At 54.4% G+C, this 15317-nt stretch overlaps 2 protein-coding genes across 12 annotated transcripts in view; both read left to right on the top strand.

Moving 5' to 3' along the window:
* Window positions 1-1222, top strand: part of Pnpla7 (patatin like domain 7, lysophospholipase) — a 73394-nt gene extending 72172 nt beyond the window's left edge. For all 4 annotated transcript variants that reach the window (XM_048425870.3, XM_048425869.3, XM_085681228.2 and 1 more), the window contains 2 exons: window positions 560-663; window positions 820-1222. In XM_048425870.3, coding sequence (XP_048281827.1) covers window positions 560-663; window positions 820-930 — 215 coding nt within the window. In that variant the 3' untranslated portion in view covers window positions 931-1222. The remainder of the gene's footprint in view (window positions 1-559; window positions 664-819) is intronic.
* A 385-nt stretch (window positions 1223-1607) lies between these two features.
* Nsmf (NMDA receptor synaptonuclear signaling and neuronal migration factor) lies at window positions 1608-10209 on the top strand. Of its 8 annotated transcripts, XM_087899903.1 has the most exons (16): window positions 1609-1875; window positions 2210-2271; window positions 2826-3326; window positions 4384-4459; window positions 5236-5241; window positions 5522-5590; window positions 6271-6323; window positions 6866-6959; window positions 7405-7525; window positions 7805-7888; window positions 8020-8053; window positions 8141-8211; window positions 8368-8447; window positions 8581-8683; window positions 8849-8924; window positions 9032-10209. In XM_087899903.1, exons 1-16 carry the CDS (start codon window positions 1805-1807, stop codon window positions 9127-9129), a joined length of 1599 nt encoding a protein of 532 aa, XP_087756029.1. In that variant the 5' UTR covers window positions 1609-1804; the 3' UTR covers window positions 9130-10209. The 8 variants fall into 8 exon arrangements, with proteins under 8 accessions (XP_048281832.1, XP_087756029.1, XP_087756030.1 ...); XM_048425875.3 differs by lacking the exon at window positions 6866-6959 and having other exon boundaries at window positions 1608-1875; window positions 7401-7525; XM_087899904.1 differs by lacking the exon at window positions 5236-5241.
* The last annotated feature ends 5108 nt before the right edge of the window (window positions 10210-15317 follow it).

Raw genomic sequence — 15317 nt, 5'->3', positions numbered from 1 at the left:
TCCACGTAGTATCCTAACCACACACGGACCTTCAGGGGAGCCCTACTGAGGGCCAGGTCCAACAGCCACTGCTCTGACCACTGCCCTGCAAAGGGGTCATCAACCACCTTCCCACCTTCACCCCCGTTTTGCAACAGAACATGTTCTGCAGCATTCCCTGCCTCATGTTCCGTCTTAAAGAGGAACTTGAGAGGTGCCCTGGGGGCTTCCCAGGGTGGGAGCCCAGGCACTGAGGTGAGTTTGTGCCGGCCATTCCTGATCCAGCCCTGACCGGCCCCCGGGCATGCTTGGTAGGTAAGGAGGGCCAGCTTCCTCCGTGGTTTTGTGAAAGACATAGAGGACAGCTGGTGGGTGAGGCGGACAGAGCCAAGTGTGCTGTGTTGCTGGGTCTGTTGCAGCTTCCTCTGGCAGCCCTGAGACTGAATAGAGGACTGTGCTTGTTTTACCGTGGAGCTGGGGACAGTGGGTCTACAGTCGTGTTCTGCCTTAGCTTTAGCGGTGCTGGACACAGCCTCTGTCCTTGGGGAGGGGACCAGTGTAGCCCTTTCTTCTGCTCCAGATGAGTCTGACTATCAGACAGAGTTTGAGGAGGAGCTGCCGGACATCTCCAAGGAGACATATGCTGACTTCCAGAGCACTGGGATTGAGTCGGACTCTGATTCGGTGAGGTGCTGGGCCCTGTTCTGCCAGTACACCTCAGTTGTGCCCACTCTGAGGTCCCCAGACAGGGCCTGCCCCCAGACCCTCCCACTCCAGATGATGCAGCCTGGGACCTGGCAGCTTCTTGACATATCTTGACCATGTATGATTTGCTTCCAGGAGGATGAGCCTTCACTATGGCAAGGGCCCTCAGGCCTGACTTGCCCAGAACAGCCCCAGGATTCCTGCTGTTGGCTCCCTGGTCAAGATGAGCAGGGGCCAAAACTCTAATGCCTTTCCTGCCTGGGCTAATACAGCACAGCACAGCCCTCCCTTGGGTCTGACTCCTAGGCTGAGGCTGCACCCGCTCCTTGGAGTCTGCTTCAGTTGCCTGACAAGATCAAGCTGGGTGGTGTATCCATCTGGTTTTTTCTGTGGACACATGCTGTGGGCCTCTCCTCTTCATCGGCACGCCTTGTATTCCCGCAGCAAGCAATACTGAGGGGGCTCTGAAGCCTCTGTGAGGCATGGAAGCGTGGGATTGGTGTATTAATAAAAGTCAGTCTGATTGTGTGGTATTTCACTCCGGTGTGAAGGCTGCTATGGTAAAGAGCTAAGTGGGCTTGAGGTCCAGAAGGTCCCAGCTGGGTGGTCATATGACCTCTCGGGACCCTTTGGCTGGTTCCTGCAACCTCCTGGCAGCAACTGTAGGCTAGGCAGGCAGGATGCTCCGGGTTTGAATGGAGCTAAGGTTTCCTTTAAAACAAGGTGAGCTCTCGACTTTCTTAAGTGTTCCTCACCTCTAGGCATACATGGGCCCGACCCTGAGGGGAAAAGCTTCACTTTAGTCCAGGGAGGGTCGCCCCAGAAAGAAAGCCCGCGGGAGGAGCCGCCTTTTAGCCACGCCCGTATCTGTCATCATGGGGGTGGTGCCAGGCCTGGCGTCAGTCAGGAGGCGGAGCACCGCCCCCGGTCCAGCCGCGCTCTCCTACAGTGGCTGGACGTGCAGGGCGCTGGGTGCGGCCATGCGGGGCCCGGGCCTGAGTGTGACCCTGACCCTGAGGCCGAGACCTAGCGCGACCTCAGGCGCTGTACGGCTCCCCCGGCAGAGGCGGCGGGCGCGGGGCGCGCTCTGAAGCCCGGGGGATGCGCGGGCACCGTGACCATGGGTGCCGCCGCCTCCAGGAGGAGGGCGCTGAGGAGCGAGGCCATGTCCTCGGTAGCGGCCAAAGTAAGGTGAGTGCGGCGGGCTGACCGGAGGTCAGGTAAACGCTGCCAGCTTCCGCTGTGGTGTGTGCTGCTGCCCCGGCCCCCTGCAGCTTTCCTGTTCCGACTAGAGTGGGCCTCCGGCCTTACAACTTGACGCCCACAGGCTGGACAGATCGGACAGAGAGCGGTCGGAGGTCCGTGGCCAGGATGCCCTGGTTCTCTGTGGTGGGTGGAGAAGAGCCCACCTCTTATGTTGGTGTGAAGGGCTAGGGTGGGGGGAGGTCTGGTGGGGAGGGTCTTGCCGTTGTCGAAGGCTGGTGGCCAGCGTGCACTGATTGTGTTCCCTCTGCCTACCCTGCAGAGCAGCTCGAGCGTTTGGAGAGTACCTGTCCCAGAGTCACCCTGAGAACCGCAACGGTGCAGGTAGGGGCCCAGGAAACAAAAGGGCTGTGCAGGGTGAGTCCTCTGCCCCAGGCCAGGGCCAGGGCCAGGGCCAGCGAAGTGTGAGTGTGAGCCAGCCTAGACACCTTGCTTGCTTCTCCTCCTCACATCCCCTGCCCTCCAGAGCCCAGAACCCCAGGAGGAGCTCCAATCACCCATCTCCATGGCGCCCTCCCAGCCTGGGTTGTTGGCATGGCAACAGGCCCCCAGGGCTGGCACCACTGTCTCGGGGGCCAGCTGGTCGGGAGGGGGGAGGGGAGAAATTGGCATCAGGCAAATGGGTGTATCTGCAGGCTCATGGGGGGAGACTGGCCTGTCTGTTCTTACCCCTGATGATGGTGCACAGGTAGTAAGGCCTGTTTGGCACCCCAGTCCACACTCACACAAGGACTTCAGGCCCAAATAAGAGAAACAGGGACACCTTGCAGAACCTTTTCTAGCGCCTGGAACCCCCTCATCAAGCTTAGTGTTTGTTGCCCTAGAGACTGGGAGGGTAGACCAGGAGGCTGAAGGCTCACCTGGTGCCTTTCCCTTAGACCACCTGCTGGCTGACGCCTACTCCGGCCACGACGGGTCCCCAGAGATGCAGCCTGCCCCCCAGAACAAGCGCCGCCTCTCCCTCGTCTCCAATGGCCGCTATGAGGGCAGCATCTCTGATGAGGCGGTCAGCGGGAAGCCGGCTACAGAGGGCCCCCAGCCCCGTGTGTACACCATCTCTAGAGAGCCAGCCCTGCTGCCCAGCTCTGGAGCTGAAGCCATTGAGCTAGCAGTGGTAAAGGGGAGGAGGCAGCGGGAGCGGCACCCTCACCATCATAGCCAGCCCCTGCGTGCCAGCCCAGGCAGTAGCCGGGAGGACATCAACAGGCCCTGCCAAAGCTGGGCCGGCAGCCGCCAGGGCTCCAAAGAATGCCCAGGATGTGCCCAGCTGGTCCCTGGTCCCTCCCCTCGGGCCTTTGGGCTGGAACAGCCACCTCTACCTGAGGCTTCTGGCCGCAACAAGAAGCTGGAGAGGATGTATAGTGTTGATCGCGTGTCTGGTGAGAGGCCTTATCTCTGGACCTGGGCCGGTTTGGGGGTAGCCTGCTGGCCTGCAGCAGCAGCAGACACTGCCGAGCTGGTGTGAAGGATGAAATCCCTTCCCCCTCCTTCCCAAATCCTATGAGTTGTGGCCTCCCTCAGATCCCAAGCAAATTTATTAGTTTATCAAGGATACTTCCTGGACCAGGGGGCCTGGGAGGTTCTTGAAGAGGTAAAGGCTTAATGGAAGATAAGGCTGTCTTCAGAAACTGCAAGGGAGGGCAAGTTATTTGAGCCCTGAGATTAGTATTGGTAAACTGGAGGGAGGAGTTTGAATACCTTGAGTGCATGCTGTGTTCTACCCTTCCCCACAAAGCATGAATGTCCCCTTAGAACATTCCAGCAGCCTCAAGCCTGGACTTCAGAGGATAACTCTAGAGAACCCTGGGAAGTGGACAGCTCTCAGCAGGGTAGTCTCTACTCTCAGGACCTCTAGTTTATTAAGAGGAGGGGAATGTCTCACCAGGTAGTAGCTGAGAAGGGCTACCTTGTGTCCAAGGGAGACAAAAATGTGACACCAGTGTTTGAGGAGACTCCTCACACTCTTAACAGCTAACGGGGAAATTTAACAGAGCAAGCCTCAAGCCAGGGGCAGAGAGATAGCTCGGTGGCTAAGAACACTGACTGCTCCTGCACAGGACCTGGGTTTGGTTCCTATCATCCACACTAGACCTCTCACAACCATCTGTAATTCTAGCTCCAGCAGGATCAGACACCTCTAGCCTCTCCTCCCTTCCCTCTCCCTTCTCTCTCTCTCAAAAGAAAAAAAAAAAAAAAGATTAAACTGAGTCTTTTTTTTTTTTTTTTAAAGCCTCAAGTCAGAGAGGATGGGTGGGTGGAGTTATGTCCCAGAATCCTATCCCAAGCCAGCTTTTGCTTTCCTTAAGAGGACTCTGTCCTATTGCCTTGACTCTGCTACTGTGGCTGACCCAACTGGCCTAGAGTCTCTTCCCAATAGGGAGGGATCAGGCTTCAGGACACCTGTCCTCGTTAGTCATAGCCTTCTCTCTCTTCTAGATGATGTCCCCATCCGTACCTGGTTCCCCAAGGAAAACCTTTTCAGCTTCCAGACGGCAACCACAACTATGCAAGCGTGAGTCCACTGTCCACTGCAAGAGTCTAGGGCTTAGGAGGCAGTGACAATCCTTTCCCGGCCCCCGGCCCAGCTGGGGTCTTCTTGTGAGCAGCTGCATGTGCCACACTGTGCTGATGGACCAAGCTGGGGCTCTGAGTCCCAGCAGGTGCCCTCTGACCATACCCTGTTCCCTCTGACCATACTTTCACTGTTCTCTGCTGCTTTCCTTACTAACATCCCATCGGGTCGTCCCGTGCACTCGGCCTACCCACTTCCTCATGGCCTTTTATCTTCATTTTTGCTAGGGGACCTGACCCAGACAGAGTTGCAGCTGAACATCAGCACTAAGTGGTTTGGGGGTGGGGGTCTGGTCCTCATTTATATCCCATACTCCAACCTCATTCTGCTTCACGTGACAGGTGACAGTTACCTCTTGGAGGTCTCTTCCTCTTTATCTGACAAGCATCTAAATTGTCCTCCCAACGATATGCCTTAGAAGCAAGGTTCCCACACCAAAGCAGTCCTACCCTACCTTCAGTTGCTATGGCAAAGTGGGCAGGACACAGGCAAGCTTCTGTAGAGCCAAACCTCATCCTTGCCTGGCCAGAACTCAGTACCTGGTGCAATGGGCCAGTGACTCAGTCTCTGGTGCCCTTTGACAGCTGGCCTTGAGTCCAGTAGACATCCTGTTGGGAGGAAACCACCTTCAGGGGACCTGGGGGGCTGCAGGGAGCCAGAGACCCACACTCTCTTTGTCTTCTTTCTCTTGCCGCCTCTTCACACCGTGACTTCAGCATCTCGTAAGTATGCCATGCATTGTGCACTTAGGGGCACAGCCTTTGTCCTGGGGGACCCTCTCACCCTTGTATAGATGTCTGCAGGTCAGGGACCCTGGGCCTGGGCAGTGATAGTACTGAGCTCCCATTAGTCCAGCTTCCTGTGGACAATTAGGCCTCAGCAGGGCCTGCTGGGAGCTGGGCCTCAGATGCCCCCCGGGCCCTGTGCTTGCACCTCTGTCTCCACGTCTGTGTCCCTCCTGCCTTCAGCCAAGGGCAGTGCTGACTTGCGGCGGTTTCTCAGGGTATTCAGGGGCTACGCGGAGAGGAAGCGTCGGAAACGGGAGAATGATTCCGCGTCTGTAATCCAGAGGTAGGGCCTGCCAGCCACTCGCCACCAGGGTCTGTCTCTGGTCTGCACTGGCCTGGCCAGGGCCCTCCTGGCCCTGGAAGACCTGATGGGGGAAGGGTGGTGGCGACCACTGGCCTGGCCCTGCTCTGGGGACGTGGCAGGCAGGAGAGGCCATGTGACCAGGCTGCATTTCAGCCCCTGGACCTAGATATACTTGAGGGTACATGATAGTCATACCTCAGCCAACTGGCCCATCCATGTCTGAGCCCTGAAGCCCAGAGCTGTTCATCCGGTGGCACAACCTCAGAGGTGTGCCTGGGAAACCTTTTGTCTGTTTCAAACATGGGATCTTGGCAGGGCACAAAATTGGCGGGAAGAGAGCACCTGTCTCCCTAGTAGGGAAGGGACAATTTGAAACCCCCAGACCAACTTGTGGGTGTGGGTTCAGGTAGAGGATATTAGTGTATCTCTGCAACAGTGGAGATGACCATGAGAAGCCTCAGCAAAAAACAAAACTGGCAAGAGAGATACTCATGCCTGTGGTCTGGAGTTCTGGAAGGATTTCAGGAGGAGGCAGGGCTTCTATATAAGCCTTGGGGAGATGGTTCTGTGTCCAGCCTCAGCGTGGTCAGGGACTAAGTGGGCAGGAGCCACCATGCACCCCTCTATGGACCCTTATCACCCCGTGGTTTCTCCTTCAGGAACTTCCGCAAACATCTGCGCATGGTTGGCAGTCGGCGGGTGAAGGCCCAGAGTAAGATGGGTACTGGGGAAGTGGGCAGTGCTGTGCTTGGCAGGCTGGGGCTTTGTGGCAGGCTGGGGCTTTGCATGTTGGCAGTCCACCTCCCTCGGTCTGTTCTAGCCCTACACATCTACTGGCACCACCGTTTGCTGTGTTCTGCCTTCCCTTCGGGCTTCCCATTTTCCTGGTCCAGCCCTGTCCAGCCCTGTCTCAGTGTTCTGTCTTGCTTCCCCAACAGTATTCTGTCTTACCCAGGTCTTACTCGACCAGTATCCTAACCCAGTGCTCTGCCTAGCCTAGGCTCCACCCTAAGCCCAGTCGAGAGTCCGCAGTGTGCCTTTTGTCTCCACCCTAATGTCCTCCAGTTCAGACTCTGCTCCTAGTGTCCTAACTAGAAGCAGAGTACTTGAAACTTACCATTGGTCTCTGTCCACTCTATGTGACCTCAGGCCCCATCCTTGTCAGTGTCTGCCTCTCCTCAGCCCCCAGTCTAGGGCCTGAGTATGCTCTGTTCTTGCCCCCTCTGGCTAATGGGGGTTTTGCTCTCACTACAGCGTTCGCTGAGCGGCGCGAACGGAGCTTCAGCCGGTCCTGGAGCGACCCCACCCCAATGAAAGCCGACACTTCCCACGACTCCCGAGACAGTAGGTGTCCAGTTGCAGGCTGGCCCATGTCCCTGACAAGTTCTCTTAGGCCCATGTCCCTGCCAAGGGTCCCATGCAGTACTGCTAGGCTTCTGCGCTTTTGCTCTCTGAGCCTCAGTTTACCTGTCTATAAGAGGGGAGTACCTGGCATCTCCTATCTCTTAGGCGGGGTTAACTAATGGCTAAGCAGTGCTAACGGGGGCATCTGTAAGGTGGTACCCACTGTCTCTTAGGGCACATTTAGCCAAAGGTGACGTTTGTGCTGGGTCCCAACTTCACATGTCTCTACTCTTCCTCTGTGAGGCTGCTTCCCACTGGTGTCAGTGGCCCAGCCTTGCAGTTTGCCTGTGCCTATAACCTTCTCAGCTACCCAAAGACCCTCCAGGACATGGTTGGGCTTTATGGGTAGTATGTCGCTGTCTTGGTGACTCCTCCTGCCTCCTAGGTAGTGACCTGCAGAGCTCACACTGCACCCTGGATGAGGCTTGTGAGGACCTGGACTGGGACACAGAGAAAGGCCTGGAGGCCATGGCCTGTGAAACTGAGGGCTTCCTGCCACCCAAGGTCATGGTGAGGCCTGCCCCTGGATGCACCCTCATGGCATTTGGGTGAAGAACAGCCTTGTCCTCTGATTCTCCCCACCATGCCCACGCTCAGTCCTTGGCTTGGGGAGGGAACCTCCAGGCTCCACCTTAGTTGTGAAGGTCCTTAGGGTCTCAGCCCTCTGCTTTCTGGGGGAAGTTTCAGAGGGTTCTGCCCTTGGTTATAGCAGAGTAGAGGGGCCATCCCTAGGCTCTCCCCTCCTTGACTATGGGGTGCACCTCATAGGACTTTCCCTGTCCCCCACAGCTGATCTCCTCCAAGGTGCCAAAAGCAGAGTACATCCCTACCATCATCCGCAGGGACGACCCCTCCATCATCCCCATCCTCTACGTGAGTGCCCTTTCCAACTCTCTGCATCCAGACAAATCCTGGGTATCCCTCTCACTCTGGGTCCAGCTATTGGTGCCCGAATGCCTTGGGAGGCTAGCAAGAGCTCTGATGTGTGGCCTGTCTGTTCCCAGGACCATGAGCATGCAACATTCGAGGACATCCTGGGTATGTATCTTGCTCACTTCATCTGGTGGCTGGCAGGAAGGTGGCCCTGTATGGGGAGGGGCAGCACTCATAGCCTTCTGTCCACAGAGGAGATAGAGAAGAAGCTGAACATCTATCACAAGGGGGCCAAGATCTGGAAGATGCTGATTTTCTGCCAGGTAGAACCAGAGATCAGTACGGTGAGGGTGGCGAGCCTGAGCTCCCACTGCATATGTTCACGTGGTGGGCGTGTCTGTGCGTCTGTGGGCTGGGTATGTGGACGTCTCATCGCAGCCGCCCTAGCCCCCCTGAGGCCTGACCGTGACCTCTTACAGGGCGGCCCTGGACACCTTTATTTGCTCAAGAACAAGGTGGCCACCTTTGCCAAAGTGGAGAAGGAAGAGGACATGATCCAGTGAGAGGGGAGGGGGGCCGTGGGTTGCGGGAGGGAAGTCTTGAACCTGGCGTATTCCTTCCGACTCCCGCCCTCCACCGTGCTTCTTCTTGTGGAGACAGCCTGAGCTGAGGCTGTCTGTCCTTCCCTCCAGCTTCTGGAAGAGGTTGAGCCGCCTGATGAGCAAAGTCAACCCAGAGCCGAATGTCATCCATATCATGGGCTGCTACATTCTGGGGAACCCCAATGGGGAGAAGGTAGGGGCTCTAGGCTTGTGAGAGAGATGGGCAAGGTCTTCTCCTGTCCTGGCACCTCCTTCTGCTTTAGCCCTCCTGCAGAAATCTCTCTCGTGTCTAGGGTCCTAAGCAAGGAGGGTGGGTTCTGCCCTTAGCCCCAGGCTCATGACCTTGCCCTCCTTGAAGCTATTCCAGAACCTCAGGACCCTCATGACTCCTTACAAGGTCACCTTTGAGTCCCCCCTGGAGCTGTCTGCCCAAGGTGAGTTGTCCCAGCTGACTGACCAGCGTGTAGACGGCTGCTCTAGGTCTGACCCTTCTGGGACCTGGTCAGGTCTGAGCCTCCTGGCTTTTCCCTCTCCTGCCTAGGGAAGCAGATGATTGAGACCTACTTTGACTTCCGGCTTTACCGCCTCTGGAAGAGCCGCCAGCACTCAAAACTGCTGGACTTTGATGACGTCCTGTGAGGAGCATGGGTCATGCCCAGGCACCACCAGGCCATTTCCTCTGGACTGGGAACCTGGGGCTGGGCCACCTCTTGTACCTTAGAGCCATGTGGCCCTGGTCTTGCCCACAGCTACTTCAGGGACCCTCAGACATTGCTCAGGTTCTCGTAGGGTCTGGTCCTCGCTGCACCAGTGGGCCACTGAGGCCATCGTCCTGTCACGCCTCGCCTGGAGGCCGCAGCATTGGGAATCCCCTCCACGGGGTTCATAGAAATAAGTGCAATTTTTTTACACCCCTGAAACAATTTGAAGGGAAGCAGCATTACTAGTTAACTAGTTAAGCACTCTGCTACTAGTTACAGTATAGACAACCGGCCCAGTGTGTGTTCAGGTCCTCCTGTCCCCCAGCCCCTCAGCCCTGCCGTATTTGATCACCAGCACCAGGATGGCCCATCTTTGTGGGGCCGGCACTGTCTGGCTGCCTAGCCTGGCCCGGTCTATACTGGCCACATCTGTCCTAGCCTGGCCCGGTCTATACTGGCCACATCTGTCTGCTTTGACCCCTCTCGTCACCCCTTGCTTACTTTGACCTCATCTTGGCAAGGGGCAGCCTGGGCGGTAGGAGGGAAGAGCCTCACTTTCCCTTTTCTCAGAGGAGGCGCTGGGTGGCCACCTGTCGCCCAGCTCCTCCAGCCTACCCATTTCCCCTGCTGCTGTTGAGCTCAGCTTTTTCCAGCCTTGATCTGGAAGCCACATCCCAGCACAGAGGCTTAGGGGCTTGGTGGGGGCCAGCTGGGGCTGGGCCCTGGAAGGCAAGAACCTCACCAACACTGCAGTGGGGGCCTGGATCTGTCCCCCAGGCTGCGAAGTCCAGTAGCTGGTGAACTGTGAAGTCCCCGTGACTCCCTTCACAGTCTTGCCCAGGGTCTAGCAGGGTGGGCTCTCTTGTACATAGTTGGAGCTTGGGGGCAGGCCCCCCTTTTGTAGAGCCTGGGGTCTGAGGGCACCTGGCTGTGTCCCTGACCAAGGGGAGTTAGGATTGGGCTCTGAACAATGTACGATATCCCTTAGAGTGACCATTAAACTTGACCCTCTGCTGCAGCTGCTGTGTGGGTCTTCTCATTTGGTACTCACTCTTCACATGCACGCCAGCCTGAGCCACTGATGCTTGGCTTCCCTCACACCTGGGCCTGGACAGAACATCCCCCTTAAGATACATCCCATAGGAAGATATGGTAGGGATCTCCCAGAATGTCCGTCAAGTGGAACGGGAGAAAGTGGAGACGGCATCTTCTCCTTATAGATGAAAACAGTCCCTGTCCCGTCTATGAGGATGAGAGAGGGCTGCCCCCAGCTTCTTCCAGGCCACTCTGTTCATGTGACCAGAGCGAGAAGTCAGAGTGGCTACAACCTCAGTTGTGTGCCAGCTTTCCTCAGTATCCAGGCTACAACCTGACTTAGCTACTTGACCAGCTGGGCAGATAAAGGGCTGGAGGTGGGGGGTAGGGGTGCAGTATACAACATGACAGAGCCTGGGGTAGGGGTGCAGTATACAACATGACAAAGCCTGGGGTAGGAGTGCAGTATGCAGCATGACAGAGCCTGGGGTAGGGGTGCAGTATGCAGCATGACAGAGCCTGGGGTAGGGGTGCAGTATGCAGCATGACAGAGGCTGGCAGGCTTGAGGCTAGGGACTGCCACCAGGACACTCCAGAAAGGACCAAGAGGAAGAAAGCATGGTTTGGGTGCCACTATGAACAGTTTGAGAAGGTTGGCTTACATTAGTCTGCACCTTTACAGAATCACATGTAATCCAGCAGTGTGTGTGTCTGTGTGCGCATGTGTGCATGCGTGCGTGCGTGCATGCATGTCTGTGTGTGTGTGTTTCTAGTCATTGCTACACGGAATCTACATGATACTGTTATACAGGTTAATGGGTTAGTGTCTGTGATTCCATCTGCCAACACTTCTGTTTCCTGACCTTAGCCTTAGAGCAGGCAAACATTTGCTCTGAAGACCCTGCAGGCTCAGCCTGGGGTCTGGCTTGGGTAGCAGAGGTGTCTGCCCATAGCTCTGAAGGTTAGCTAGGGCAGTGATCAGAGCTTCCTCATGCTTCTAGCCTCCAGAAAGAGACAAAATCCAGAAAACACCCAGGGCCAAACATGGGGAAAGTGTAGGACAGCATGAAGGTGGCTGGATTGGATTTGGGAAGACAAGAGCGTGGGAGCAGGAATCCAAAGTGTCCTTGAACCTTTCTGAAGCACCTACCTACCCGCTTTCCTCCAGCAACATTAGCAGGCAGCCACCAAAAACAGTTGGGCAGAAATGTCTGAAAAATATGCAAGGTGTTAAGAATATATATTTTTTTTTAAATTCCAAAATAGAGTCTCACTGTGTAGCCTGGATGGTCTGGACCTGGCTGTGTAGATCAGGCTGGCCTCAAACTCATAAAGACCCTCCTCCCCCGTCCCACAGTGCTGGTATTAAAGGTGCTCACCCATACACTCAGCAAGAATGATTTAGTCAGGATGCAGCTTTGAGGGTGTGGTACCAAGGGGCTGAACTTCAGGCTTCAGGCATGCTAATGCGTAGCATCCCACCACTAAGATACACAGCTCTAATTCCCATCCCCCTGTAAGTTTTATTTTGGTTCATGCTGGCCTTGAACCCCTTCATTTTATAGTACAGGCTAGCTTTGAACTTGCAGTCCTACTGTCCAACCTCTCTAGTACCTGTCAAGTTCAGCTTATTAGCCTTAATATATAACAAGTTTTTCAATTAAAAATATCATGAATTATGGCTCTGTGTGTATGTGTGGGTACATGCATGTGAGTGCAGGCACTTAGAGAAGTCAGAAGCCTTTGAGAAGAGGATTCACAAGCAATTTGAGTTTCCTAACATAGGTGCTGTCCTGGCTAATTTTACATGAACTTGACACAGGCTAGAGTCATCTGAAAGGAAGGAACCTCAATTGAGAAAATGCCTCCATAAGACTAGCTATAAGGCATTTTCTTAATTAGCAAATGATGGGGGAGGGCCCTGCCCATGGTGGGTGGTACCCTCCCCGGGCTTGTGGTCCTGTGTTCTATAAGAAAGCAGGCTGAATTCTGCGTCTATGTTACAGTTATGTTGCTGGTCCTCTTGTGGGACTCCTAACCGGGAACAGGGGCTGCCTCCAACTCTTTTACTGACTTTGGGGACCCCACTCCCCATACTGGGTCATCTTGCCCAGCCAGCATTAATGCATGGAGAGGTGCTTAGTCTTAACTGCAACTTGATATACCATGTGTTTTGTTGATTCTCAGGGGAGACCTGTCCTTTCTTAAACAGAAACAGATTGGGGAGTGGGAGCAGAGAGGGATGGGGGTAGGAACTAGGAGAGGGAGAGGACACTGCCACTGAAATGTAAAATTAATTAATTAATTTTAAAAAAAAGAAAAGCTGAAAGCCGGGTGGTGGTGGCATACCTCTTTAGGCCCAGCACTCGAGTGGCAGAAGCAGGAGGATCCCTGAGTTCAAGGCCAGCCTGATCTACAGAGTGAGTTCCAGGATAGCCAAGGGTACACAGAGAAACCCTATCTTGAAAACAACTTAGGAAGAAAGGAGGGAGGGAAGGAAAGTGGGAGGGAGGGAGAGAGAGAGAGAGAGAGAGAGAGAGAGAGAGAGAGAGAGAAGAAAAGCAGGCTGAGCAAAGCCATGGGGAGCAAGCCAGTAAGCAGCACACCTTCATGACCTCTGACCTCAGCACCAGCTCCTACCTCCAGATTGCTGCCCTGTTTGAGTTTCTTTCCTGACTGCCTTTGATGATGAATAACAATGTGGAAATGTAAGCCAAATAAACCCTTTCCTCCCCAGCTTGCTTTCTGGTCATGGTGTTGTGTCACAGTGATGGGAACTAAGGTCCTCTGCAGGAGCTGAGCTGTCTCCAGACCCCTTAAAAAGCCCATGTAGAATAATACAGAAGCCAATAAGAAGGAGCAAGACCAGAAGAGACAGTACAAGGAAATCCGTGAGGAAAGTCACCACAAGTAGTAGTGAGGGGTTCCCTGTCACCTTGACTTGGCATGAGTAAAAGACACCAGCCCGAGACGATGTTATCTCCTAACAGCCATGCAGATTCAGGTGACAAGCTCTCCACTCTTCAGCTAGAAGGCTCCCTGTGGCACCTTCTATGAAGAGGCTGCCCTCCCAGTGTTCATGCTGTGCCCATAAGCAGGGCATTGCCAGGTCATCCGGGTAGTGTCTTGAAGGAAGGAAGGACAGACAGTCAGACAGTTTTTTTTTTTTCTTGCTTTGTTTTTTTCGAGGCGGTTTCGCTGTGTAACCCTGGCTGGCCTAGAACTCACTCTGTAGACCAAGCTGGCCTGGAACTCAGAGATCTGCCTGCCTCTGCCTCCCCAGTGCTGGGACTAAAGGCATGCACCACCACCCAGATATTCAAAGTCCTAATCACTCCAGAGGAAGCATGGCTCTGGCTGCCAGAGCCCTGAATACTATCTGTTTGAAGTGATTAGATAATGTTCCAGGCTGATGACACCTCCTGTCTACTGTCTTGACGCACATACTCCCTAATTGTCCAAAGGGCTTTGGAACAACAGCACAGAGGTCATTCAGCCTTCTGGGCCTCCTTTGGTGCTGCTCTATGAAGGCCCTGTGCTCTTAAGTGAGGACACTCTGACTAGCATGTTTAGGTTTATCCACACAACTCCAAATGGATACCGCCGGGCAGTCCTGCTGTGTGCCCCCGTAGAGTACCAGCCTCAGGCAAGGGAGCCATCCCACCCAGGTTAGAGCATTAAGGGCGTGCAGAGGTGTGGTTCCTTTGCCACGCAGTCATTCCTCTGCTGGGTGCATTTCTTGGGGCGGAGAAGGCATAAGACCTATTTCTGCAGGTGGCCCCACCACCTCCAGGAGGACAAGTAGCCCGTCCCCTTGCGGAATCCCCTACTTCTATGGCATTTCAGCAGCTACCCTGTCCCACTTCCCGATGTGCTTGTGCACAACTTGCATGAAGTCGGAACTGACCCCGACTACCCATCCAGCCCATCCCCAAGTCCCTACTGTGGAACCTGACGCTGCCAGATGAGACAGTGCCCCAAAGGCTAGGAAAAGGGACCAATCTTGAGCCCACAGCCCATTGAGGGCTAAAACTCAACCTCAGAAATAAGATTCAAGATACTACAAACCACGAAAGACAGACACCAAGGACAAGAAGACAGGCAGGGGCAGATTGTAAAACAATGCTCAAAATTCTAGGAAGTTTCAGCAAGGAAGAAAGAAAGAAAGAAAGAAAGAAAGAAAGAAAGAAAGAAAGAAAGAAAGAAAGAAAGAAAGAAAAGAGAAAGAAAGAGAAAGAGAAAGAAAGAGAGAAAGAAGGAATTAAGGAAGGAAGGAAAGAAAGAAGGAAAAGAAAGATTGAAAGAAAGAAAGAGAGGAAGAAAGAAAGCCAGGTGGTAGTGGCACATGCCTTTAACCCTGCACTCGGGAGGCAGAGGCAGGGGGATCATCTCTGTGAGTTCGAGACCAGCCTGGTCTACAAGAGCTAGTTCCAGACAGGCTCTAAAACTACAGCAAAACCTTGTCTTGAAAAACCAAAAAAAAAAAAAAAGAAGTTAAGAGCCCTGGCTTTTCTTCAGGTTCAATTCCCAGCGCTCTCCTGCCATCTAACAACCTTCTGTAACTCCAGTCTCAGGGGATTTGATGGCCTCTTCTGACTTCCACAGGCACTAGGGACTCGTGTAGTACACAGACATACATGCCGGCAAAACCCTCATCTGCATAAAATAATGAAATATTAAAAAAAAAAAACCACTAATGTCTCATGGCAGGGACCCAGGGCCTGGTTCTTCTGGGGTCTCTCCTCTGCTTGCAGATGCCATCTGTCCCTGTGTTTCCACATGCCAACCCTTCATGCCTGTCAAGGGGACACACAACAGTCACATCACCTACAGTGGACGGCAAAGTCCCTAAGGCTGCTGCCCTCATTCAGCTTTGGATTCTAGTTTCACGTCCTGAGTCATATTTCCCTGTACTTTGAAATAACTGGCTAGAACCCCAGGTTCTCCAAACCCTCCACTGTTTGAAGAGAGAGCGTGTGTGTGTGTGTGTGTGTGTGTGTGTGTGTGTGTGTGCGTGTGTGTGTGTGTGCGCGCGCGTGCACGCGTGCCTAGGTGTGCATGTGACAGAGGACAGCTTGCAGGAGTCTCCTC

Source organism: Myodes glareolus, chromosome 21, assembly GCF_982192425.1.
Source record: "Myodes glareolus chromosome 21, mMyoGla1.1, whole genome shotgun sequence".
Taxonomy (NCBI): domain Eukaryota; kingdom Metazoa; phylum Chordata; class Mammalia; order Rodentia; family Cricetidae; genus Myodes; species Myodes glareolus.
This window is presented reverse-complemented; position numbering and strand designations above follow the sequence as displayed.

What these genes read in the sequence shown, in the direction of transcription:
- Nsmf (XM_087899903.1), top strand. Translation starts at nt 1,805, where the DNA reads ATGGGTGCCGCCGCCTCCAGGAGGAGGGCGCTGAGGAGCGAGGCCATG. An exon ending in TCGGTAGCGGCCAAAGTAAG is followed by an intron (nt 1,876 to 2,209) that starts GTGAGTGCGGCG and finishes CCTACCCTGCAG; the next exon opens with AGCAGCTCGAGCGTTTGGAG. An exon ending in TAGTGTTGATCGCGTGTCTG is followed by an intron (nt 3,327 to 4,383) that starts GTGAGAGGCCTT and finishes TCTCTCTTCTAG; the next exon opens with ATGATGTCCCCATCCGTACC.